This window comes from Ammodytes marinus (genome assembly GCF_949987685.1).
Source record: "Ammodytes marinus genome assembly, chromosome: 3".
NCBI classification, from domain to species: domain Eukaryota; kingdom Metazoa; phylum Chordata; class Actinopteri; order Uranoscopiformes; family Ammodytidae; genus Ammodytes; species Ammodytes marinus.
The window spans coordinates 33,710,478-33,722,188 of NC_137232.1; the positions used below are offsets into that span (position 1 = coordinate 33,710,478).

Here is an 11,711-nt window from a genome sequence, read left to right on the forward strand (position 1 = left end):
ACCTTATGGGTTTGCTATGGGCATTCCAGTTATTATACGAGGTCTCAGGTGTTGCTATGGAAACAAGTTGTTATTGGTTCGAAAAAAATCTAATTTGATCGCAAAAAGGCATGAAAACATAAGTGAGTGGCCTAATTATTATTTTTATTAGTAGTTGACTATGGTATGGTTGTTGGTTGTTGGAGGGATAAGAGTGGCAGTGAGAGTGTGGATGTGTGGAGGAAGACCTAGAAGACATTGAACTGTTGTTACTAAACTTTTCTAATTTCAATATAAGTATGAAATAATGCACAAAGAGTCAGGAGTCAGATTTCATCATCCGCAGAGACTTTAGTTAAAAACTTGCAAGTTGAGTCAGTTATCATGTACACACATGTAGCATAACAGAGAAATGACTAAAATCATAAGAGGGATGTTACAACTTTTATACCCATACTGGCACGTATTTGTCTGACCAGGTGCTGATGTTTTGGTCATCTGAGTTTCTGGATAATATGGGGGATGAATTTTAATTACACTGATAACAGAATGATTCGAGTGCAAGAAGTCCTCGACCTTGAACATCCCAGTATCTGTGTGCCAAAATTCCTTACGAGGCATTTTTACTTCTTCAAGCAATAAGAGTAAAAACATGTTTACCACAGTGTTGTACACCAGAGTTCAATGTGAAGGTGAATTGAATGACTAGCATTAATATGTTATACAATCATAGAGAAATAGATTTCGTCAACAACTGTAATTTCTGATGAAATACTGTAAGGGCTACACCGATAGACCCTGTTGTGAATCATGGTCTCTCTTTGAGAGAGGCAGGGTTGAGAGTGCAACCTCTAACATATTTAATAAAATATTAAAAATATTTTCTTGCTCAATTATTCAGCTTGAGAAACATTATAATACATAATAAATAAATGTCTGCTGGAATATTTCTCATACACGGCATTAATTAACATCAAATAGTGAATTCCTCTGTTGCAAAATGCTTTCTGAATGTCTGCATAGTTATATTTAAAAAGTCTGTGTGTGTCTGTGCGTGTGTGTGAGTCTGTCTGTGTGTGTGTGTGTGTGTCTCTGTGTGTGTGTGTGTGTGTGTCTCTGTGTGTGTGTGTGTGTGTGTGTGTGTGTCTGTGTCTCTGCGTGTGTGTGTGGGTCTGTCTGTGTGCATGTGTGTGTGTGTGTGAAATCATATGTTTCCAGGATGCTGTCTGAATCTCTGCATAGTTATAATTACACTGCTCATAGTCAGTAGCTACATATCCTACAGTAAATATTGGAATACAGCTTTGCTCCCCCCAGCACACACACACACACACACACACACACACGCACACGCACACGCACACGCACACGCACACGCACACGCACACGCACACACACACACACACACACACACACACACACACACACACACACACACACACACACACACACACACAGTTTCACATTCTACTGCTCTTTTATCTTCTGTACCAGACATGTGCTTCACTAAAATGTAAAAAAATAAATTTTTAAAAATGGCAGCAGATGAAAAATATCTCACTCTGTAGTGTTGTTGTGTTCACATCAACAGAGATATTAGAAATGTGGTTTTGTTCACTTCTTCAGAAAGACACACACACACACACACACACACACACACACACACACACACACACACACACACACACACACACACACACACACACACACACACACACACACACACACACACACACACAGACTTCTTCAGAAAGAAAAAACAAATATGTGGAAAAAATGGAGCAGCAGTTTCTAACACCTGCAAAATCACACAGGCAAGAATAAACATGCAATTCCTCTGGGATTACAGTGTGTGTGTGTGTGTGTGTGTGTGTGTGTGTGTGTGTGTGTGTGTGTGTGTGTGTGGTAAACTGGTAAACAGCAAACAGCACGTTATAATATAAAGCATTCACCTCCCACCTGACTCCTGGGCCCTGCACTGGGAGGTTGTGACAGTTTGTATTTATGTTTGACACACACAAAAACACACACACACACACACACACACACACACACACACACACACACACACACACACACACACACACACACACACACACACACACACACACACACACACACACACACACACACACACACACACACACCTGGGCCCTTCACTGGGAGGTTGTGACTGTTTTTATTAATGTCTGACTCACATAAACGTTGTTGATTTATCATTTCTGCCGTTAGACTAATGTGTCTTGGGAGAATCTATCTGAAGCCATTACTGCCAACAACACCGAGACCAGAAACACACAGAGGCAAAGTCATTTATGTTATTAGAATGTGACAGTTGTTTGGGTTTTCCTTTAAAGGTGCAGTGTGTAATATGACATCATCAAGAAAGCTCTACAAAGTTCTAGAATGCAACGCTCCCTGGGTAACCCCAACCCTTTTCGAATAATAACAGAAGCTACAGTGGCCTTCAAGGACAAGAACAATGCTAAATTCTAAACAATGCACCTGATGACATTCCAACTATGACACATTCAAGATGGCGGCACTAGGCCTTGGTCCAAGATATGGAGAAATATGGACATATATGAGACCCTTTCTAAGGGAAAAATAAATAATTCAAAACATTTTTTTCAGCTATCATGCACTAAATTAAATGTACTTATGGATATTATAATTACTTTCTACAAAATCTGCTAGGAAATAAAAACCCAAAATTCTACACACTGCAGGTTCAAAGGGGCACTGTGTTAACATTTTAAGTAATTCATTAGCTAAAATCAATATCCTCATTCATAAATATGTCCTCGTTGGTGTAAAATCACCTCTGCCAATAATCAGAATTATCCTCCTGAGCGGAGAATTACAAATATTAATATTACATTTTCTACATTGAGAGGGCAGGTCTTATGGAGGCATCCATGTTGGTTGGAATGTCATCAGGTGCATTGTTTAGAATTTAGAATAGTTTTTGTCCTTGAAGGACACTGTAGCTTCTGTTATTATTCAAAAGGGTTGGGTTACCCAGGGAGCGTTGCATTCTAGAACTTTCTAGAACTTTCTTGATGATGTCATATTACACAGTGCCCCTTTAAACCCCCTACGAGGAACTTTTAACTGTTCAAAAGTCCCTTAGTTGACAAGCAAAATTGGCCAGTAGAGTAGACTTGATACCAAGTATAGTGGAAAAATGCCCATTTCAATAGGCAGGGCCGCCGCTCCCTATACGCAGGGTACGCAGAGCGCGTAGGGCACCAAGTACAGGCCCATCGATGTTTTTTCTTAATTGTGTAACCATCATTCAACTCAGGCAAATTAGATGTTTCCCCAAATGTGCAACCTTCCCACTCAATCAAAAGTGATTTTATTTTTTTAAATTTTGTTCAGCCAATTAAAATATGTCTATTTACTATACCAGGACCATTCTTAGCTTCTGATTAGGTGGGCACGGCGATAGCCTGCCTCCAAATTCACCCATCACCAGGTTTTCTGTGGTCAACGTCCACAGAGCGCAGTCTCTCCTTTGCAAAGGCAGTTGTAGGCTTCTCTGCAACTTTTTTCACATGCTAAGCTGTTCTTTCTGTTAAATGCTGTTCTCAAAAACTCATCAATGTAGCACATGTGCCAATAAGCAGTCGCAGAGATCTTGCAAGGGCAAAAAATGTCCGCTTGCGCCCCATGGGACTTCACAGAAACACATTACGGTGCAGAATATTTTTATTTGTGGAATCCACTTTTCTTTCTTTTTTCATTGATTAAAGATGTAAATGGTTATACGACAGGAAATCACAAGAACGTTTCCCTCCAATAAAAAGACTGGTTTACAGTTTGTGATATAAACAGGGTTCCCAGAGGCAGAAAGTTTTGTGTGTGTGTGTGTGTGTGTGTGTGTGTGCGCGCGTGTGTATATGCGTGTGTGTGTGTTTCTGTGTTTTCCAGGCTTGACAATTGTTTGGTATTAACTGAATGTTTTGGAAAATTTTTGAATTTACACTAATTTCCACCAGTGTTAAAAACATAAAAATGCCCAGACATGTCAGACATTATATAAACATCTTTCCTTGAATTACTTTTGATTAAATCCAGACTGATGGTTTAAACTTCACCGGTATTATTGGATACACATTTGGATGCAGCTTGTTTTTCTGAAATAGTGCTTACAAGTTAGCATGCTATCAGTTATCAGTTTGCGTAGAGAGACGCATTAACCCTGCGTTCCGCATCGCATACTCATTCTTTTCTCTACATACTACATCTGATCATAAAAATAATCTAGTTAGCACGCAGTATGCTACACTTGGGACATACTTCTACTTATTTATTTCATTATAACATTGTGCCTTGATCTTGCCTCTTTGCTTTTATGTCTGTCTCATCCCTGTTTGTTTTCATATGGAGGCTTCGTCGATGTGACGTCACTTCTGTCGCGCACTGGTTTGTGGGTCAGAATCCCCCAAATAAGATGCTGTTTTTTCAACACCAAAATATCTCAGCCAGATCTGGGAACCCTGTGTTACTGATTAAGGAGGGATGTGATTTGAATAGCATGCATTGGAAAGGGAATCACTTAGAGCAAGTTCTCTAATAAGGAAAGTTAAAATCAGAGATAACAAGGTCATCATTGGTATCCTCTGTCTCTGGCACAGACGAATACTCTCTTCTCTGTGCATGGGAAATCATTCCAAGTGGGACCTAGAGAAGGAAAAACAATATCGGCATAAACATCTTCAAAGTTGTATTGGTATTTCATTGAGTTTAGTACACAACATGCCATGATCTGTCTGTTTCTTGTCTTGTTTTGGTGGTATTTCCCTGTGTTTCCTGTTTTATTTTGGTATGTCTGTCTTGTTTCTCCCCATGTCCCGTGTGTTTGTGTGTGTGTGTGTGTGTGTGTGTGTGTGTGTGTGTGTGTGTGTGTGTGTGTGTGTGGTGTGTGTTTGTGTCCTGTCAAGTTTCCCTCCTGTGTGATTACTGGTCCCTCCCCTAATGTGATTAAGGTGTTCCTCGTTGCCTCCCCTGTCTTTTGTATTTAAGTCCTTCTCTGCATTCCAAATCACATACTTTTTCTTTTTCATACACTACATACTAAAGTATAGACGAGTTTTAGGGCCACTGGAGAGAAAAAAAAATCGGATAAGGAAGATTTTTTTTCATTATGTCGATAAATGTCAAGAATAAAGACGAATACTCCAAAATGCTATTGGAGTTAGTGGGGCATTTATGTATTTTCAGCATACTACAATTGACCTGCATGTATTGGGACATAATTTTTCTTTTTCTGGCATACTAAATAGTAGGGAAGTATGAGGATTGGAACGCAGGGAAAGTGTTTCATTGTTCCTTGTCTTAGGGTAGCTAAAAAATTATCCTTTACCTGAACTGTCTGCTATTGGGTCCTATACTTGCCTGCCTGCCTGCCTGCCTGCCTGCTGCTAATCGTAACACAAAAGGCCTGAATCTCTATGTAGTGGGGAAAAGGCAGGGGTGCACATTATGTACAGTCTCTCAACCATAAAAAAAAATAGAGAGAATACAAATATTAAACCTGCAGTGTGTAGAATTTTGGGTTTTATTTCCTAGCAGATTTTGTAGAAAGTAATTATAATATCCATAAGTACATTTAATTTAGTGCATAATAGCTGAACAAAATGTTTTGAATTATTATTTTTTCCCTTAGAAAGGGTCTCATATATGTCCATATTTCTGCATATTTTGGACCAAGGCCTAGTGCCGCCATCTTGAAAGTGTCATAGTTGGAATGTCATCAGGTGCATTGTTTAAAATTTAGAATTGTTCTTGTCCCTGAAGGCCACTGTAGCTTCTGTTATTATTCGAAAGGGTTGGGGATACCCAGGGAGTGTTGCATTCTAGAACTTTGTAGAACTTTCTTGATGATGTCATATTACACACTGCACCTTTAATGAAAAGTTACATAATATTATTGTCTAACATAACAGAATGCATCAAAAGTGAGTTGATTGACCAGTGTGTGTGTCCGAGGTATCTGAAGCTGTTTGGCTGTCGATGAGACTGGGGTGATGGAGTCGGGCCTACATATTGCTATTTCTTTTGTTTTGGTTCAATTGAAATGGAATCAAGACATATTCCCTGCTTTCCAAATCGCATACTCTTTCTTTTTTCTATTCTGCATACTACATCCGACCATAAAGATAATCTAGTTAGGATGCAGTAGGCATACTATTGGGACGTACTTTTACTCTCTTATTTCATCATAACATTGCGCCTTGGTCTTGCCTCTTGCTTTTATATCCGTCGCATCCCCGTTTGTTTTCATATGGTCACTTCACGTGCGCACCGGATTGTGGGTCAGAATCGGCCAAATAGGATGCAGTTTTCAACACTAACAATCTTGGCCGGATGAAGTAGGACATCCGGGTACTTCTAACCATCCTAAATCTGGCCACAAGAATCGGGACATCCTAAATCTTTTTTCCGCCATACTATATAGTAGAAAGTATGCGATTCAGAACGCAGGGTGTGTTTGTACCGTGATGGTTGATCATCACACAGTCTTCTCTGCCTCCTGAGTTGTTGGGCTCTTTGGTGTGCCACTTGGTGTAGTCAACCCTTGAGCCATCAGTCCACATCCACGTTCCCTCCTGGAAAAGAGAACAAAGTTAAGTTAAGTTGCTTTATTAGTCAATGGTTACATTGAAATGTGTCTTTACTCATCTCCCCTCTCAAGTTCCCCCACTCCAGAGGGGGTCAGAGCGCAGGGTCAGCCATAGTACAGACAGACAGACAGACAGACAGACAGACAGACAGACAGACAGACAGACAGACAGACAGACAGACAGACAGACAGACAGACAGACAGACAGACAGACAGACAGACACACTCCAGAGGGGGTCAGAGCGCAGGGTCAGCCATAGTACAGCGCCCCTGGAGCAGTTTGGGGTTAAGTGTCTTGCTCAAGGACACAATGGTAGAGATGGTGGTGCACCGTAGATGTAATAGCAGCCACCACTAGTTTTACTACTAGCACCCACCGGAACCAGAGACCTCATGGTTACTGGGAGGAGGAACCAGAGACCTCATGGTTACTGGGAGGAGGAACCAGAGACCTCATGGTTACTGGGAGGAACCAGAGACCTCATGGTTACTGGGAGGAACCAGAGACCTCATGGTTACTGGGAGGAGGAACCAGAGACCTCATGGTTACTGGGAGGCGGAACCAGAGACCACATGGTTACTGGGATATATTGAATCAGTTCTGGGAGGTAATCTGAGGTTAACTGATCACGTCACGTTCAAGTCCATGGCATGCACAGTATGTATTGAGTTTATTTAAAAATATTTGGAAATGGGGCTGCCCTCAGTTGCCCATGCACTGTGTATAGTCTATAGCCTATTTCAGCCTTGTCTGTGGAAAAAAAGATAACTGGACAACAGAGTTCTTCTGCTTCGTTCCTCTCACTGCATTTAAATGAATTCATTATATTACAGAAAAATATGTCCCGTAAAAGAAAAAGAGCACCAAGCCCATCCCAGAGGACCCTCCATAATATTTTATTTAAAATGTATATTTCTATGGAAAATCTATGCGTCTTTCTTCAATAGCTTCTAATTCATCTGACCCAGTGTCTCCAAATTATTTGTTCGCACAAAATTCCTCAGATTTAGCCTCTTAATTTTCCTCTCAAAGTGCACCAGATTCATGCATTTCACTTTGAAAAGGTAAAAAAAAATCTCCCGGGGGGGCATACCCCCGGACCACCCTAGCAGGGTTGTGACCTCGGCTGGCTACTACTTTCACCCAGCTGGACATCGGAGGCAATTGTGGAAAGACTATATATCTATATAGTGTGTATAGTAGCTCTGGACTACCACCATCCAGGTTGCCCAGTCCCAAAGCTTTCTCTTCTATCAGCTCAGGCTGCCTACAGTTACAGTAATACTGCGATTAAAAAAAAATATATACATTATGTTGTATATAATGTATATTATATGTTATTCATAAACATTTTGGAAAAAAACATGCAAGAATCAAATCTCCCACACAGCAACACTCAAAGTTTATTTGCATATTGTGTTCTACACAATTCACAGTAAATGTGCCAAAAATCAGACGCAGAGATCTTACAAGGGCAAAAAAATTCTGCTCACGCACACTGCGCTTGCGAGCATCATCGGTCTCTCTGCCCACCTAAAATTTCTACAGGCCCACCCTAATCTAACTGTCTAGAACCGGGCCTGAAATCTCACTTTATTCGAAATAACAGACCTGTAGAATGCAGTGATTTACATAGGATTTCCCAAGTGCCATGTAATAACATGTTTTATCACACTTACTTATCTGAGATGATGCTAGATAACTCGCTGCTTGAAGACCGCAGTGCATTAATGTGGTGACGTAGGGACGTGCGAGGGGACTGCTAACTGCAGTAACTGACAGGAAGTTAGCTAAACTGACCATTCCGCTTACTGAACCTTTAATACCTGTGCATATAGTATTTTTTGATATTACAATTTGAGCGGGCGTTAAATCAAACTAGCACTGTTCCCGAAAACGTTAATTCGCAAGTAACACTTGAAGCGGGACAAAGTTTTTTTGTCTGAGCTGAAAAATCTTGATAACATTCCTCAGGGGATTTCATTATTGGTTGTATTAGTAAACATGTGCTAAATATGTCTCACCTTTAGAACATCAACGAGCCCGATCCAGAACTGAGCATTGGAGCCCGTCTGTGTGTGAATCAGTTTTCTCACAAGGTTGTGTTCTGCCAAGCTGTGGATGGAAGCCAGGTTTGCACCGAGGGAAACGCATTCCAACTGATCAGGGAGACAGACAAACAGAATCATTATGCAACTTCTGAAGCTTTGTAGAGAATGGAGGATGGTCGCTTTAAAGCTGGGGTACGTGATTTCTGATTGGTCAAAGTTAACATGAGCTGTACACTTTGACCAATCACAGCGAGGCTCCGATTCTCTGTTCTTATTGGCTGTTGCCGGGACTGTCCATTCACTTTGGCACGACTTTGTTGGTGTGTAGAGCGTGTCAGGGAGGGACCATAGGGGAGGGACCAAAGAGAACTAGTGGAGTGGTTGAGGTATTTGGATTCGAATCTCTATCCCAACTGCCATTTTCTCCCCAAATCCTCCACCCCAGATTTAACTAAGTTAAATTAACTAATAAAGCAAACTTAACTTAACTAGAATAATGAGATGTAGAGGAGAGAAAGGCTAACCAACCAGATACGTACCTCTGCATCGGCCACGGCCTTGGGACAGTCTTTAGCCATGAAACAGCGAGAGCCATGAGTTGTCCAACCAGTGGGACAAGCTGTGTACACAAAGAAGGGGATATCATGGTGAGGCTCTCATTTGACTATTTATAGGCATAATGTTTGAGTAGAATGAACGTTTTGGTTTTATAATATTAACTACTGACAACATTTCTACCAAATTCACAATAAGAATATTGTCATTAAGAGCATTTCCATGAAGTAATGTAGAGATGAAGATTGAAGAAAAATCCGGAGCTGCAGTATATAATGAGTATCAGGGTTGTTTACGTGTAACAGGTTAGCAAACTGTTATAGACTGAATTAGTGTCGCACTAAATCCTGCACCCCGGAACCTTTGTGCCAATACCTGTGTACCTGTGTGTGTGTGTGTGTGTGTGTGTGTGTGTGTGTGTGTGTGTGTGTGTGTGTGTGTGTGTGTGTGTGTGTGCGTGTGTGTGTATGCGCGTGTGTGTATGTGCTTGTGCCTGTGTGTATGTGTATTTGTGTGTGAGAGAGAGAGAGAGAGAGAGAGAGAGAGAGAGAGAGAGAGAGAGAGAGAGAGAGCGGTAAGTGATTTGGAACACAGGGAGTGTTTCTGGCATGTCGCAATGGCGGCATTTCTTAAGGGCATGTCACCATCCTATCTAGCTCTGTGTGTGTGTGTGTGTGTGTGTGTGTGTGTGTGTGTGTGTGTGTGTGTGTGTGTGTGTGTGTGTAGGTGTGGCTGGCTGTCTTGTGCTCTGCAATCACAAAAAGAAAAAGGACAGTAACAACTTCACCATACGTACCTTTAATGGTTGCAGACCACTGTGAACATGAAAAACACATTTATTTAAGGTGAGACATACAAGGCAAACATCAATATTCCAAGCACTGATCAATGTGTAGATTTTCGTCTATTTTTCTTCCATAACATGTCTTCTTTCATACTAGTATAAATCAAAGGTCCAACATGTACATTCAGGTGTTTATTTGACTAAACCTTGTCTGTTTGCGTCTGTATATTTCTCCTATACAACCATCTTTAACAGACACTATCTCAACACTATACGTTTCAATACTCTGAACCATAAATCTGAACTTCTAAAGCACTTACATCAACTAAACGTATCATTCTCAGCACTATTCTGAAGGTTATTACAGAAGGATTTGTTCATATGTGGTTAATTGTCTGATTTATGAGACATTTCCTTCTTGAAAACATGCTGAAAATGCAATTTTAAGATCTGTACATAATATTGTTTGTTTTATAAAATGATAAAAAGGCTGTGTCCAAAATCTGTCCTGTAAAAACTTTGGACGCTAATAAATTGTACAAATTAAAATGAAAATTAAGATTTTAACTCAATCCAATTTTTATTTAATTTTTTTAAAGGGACACTGTGTAACATTTTAAGTAATTTATTATCTAAAATCAATATCCTCATTCATAAATATGTCCTCATTGGTGTAAAATCACCTCTGCCAATAATCTGAATTATCCTCCTGAGCGGAGAATTACAAATATTAATGTTACATTTTGTCCATTGAGCGGGCAAGTCGTATGGAGGAATCCATGTTTTTGGAATGTCATCAGGTATATTGTTTAGAATTTAGAATTGTTCTTGTCCTTGAAGGCCACTGTAGCTTCTGTTATTATTCAAAAGGGTTGGGGTTACCCAGGGAGCGTTGCATTCTAGAACTTTCTAGATGATGTCCCTTTAAGAGATGCAAATACACATAATTGGTTTGATTTTGCCAAATTTACACATTTATTCAAACTTTTCTAAATTTTCTTTTAAATACGATAAGTTATTGTTTAAATTTAAGAAATCAACTGGCAAAGTTTGTTTTTAGCAAAGTTTTATACAATTGGTTATTAAACCTGCAGTGTGTAGAATGTTGGGTTTTATTTCCTAGCAGATTTTGTAGAAAGTAATTATAATATCCATAAGTACATTTAATTTAGTGCATAATAGCTGAAAAACATTTTTTTTATTATAATTTTTTCCTTTAGAAAGGGTCTCATATATGTCCATATTTCTGCATATTTTGGACCAAGACCAGAGATATGGGCATATATGAGACCCTTTCTAAGGGGAAAAAAATTATTAAAAAAATGTTTTTCAGCTATTATGCACTAAATTAAATGTACTTATGGATATTATAATTACTTTCTACAAAATCTGCTAGGAAATAAAACCCAAAATTCTACACACTGCAGGTTTAAAATAAGAAAAGATAAAGATAAGATAAACTTCTGAACATTTTTTTTTTCAATTTTCTTTCTTTCAAAGTTTTTTTTAATTAAATGACAAAATTCCAAAGTAATTGCAGTACAAAGGATTATACATTGTTCCCCCTTTTTTCCCCAAACATACCCCACCCATATCCCACCCTCACACCCAATTACAAACAATCCTGCATTAAGAAATTAATACACAAAATAATACATAAATGTTGAAAAGGTTAAGAATGGCTTTTTTTTCAATCTTCTAAATAAACTG

At 39.5% G+C, this 11,711-nt stretch overlaps 1 protein-coding gene across 1 annotated transcript in view; it reads right to left on the reverse strand.

Annotated features, from left to right (window-relative positions):
- Positions 1–3,865: 3,865 nt before the first annotated feature.
- LOC307248810 (ladderlectin-like) overlaps positions 3,866–11,711 on the reverse strand; it is an 8,490-nt gene continuing 644 nt past the window's right edge. The window contains exons 3-7 of the mRNA XM_080025326.1: positions 10,014–10,032; positions 9,202–9,281; positions 8,636–8,770; positions 6,485–6,596; positions 3,866–4,668 (exon numbers count right to left, since the gene is read on the reverse strand). Coding sequence (XP_079881452.1) covers positions 4,595–4,668; positions 6,485–6,596; positions 8,636–8,770; positions 9,202–9,281; positions 10,014–10,032 — 420 coding nt within the window. The 3' untranslated portion in view covers positions 3,866–4,594. The remainder of the gene's footprint in view (positions 4,669–6,484; positions 6,597–8,635; positions 8,771–9,201; positions 9,282–10,013; positions 10,033–11,711) is intronic.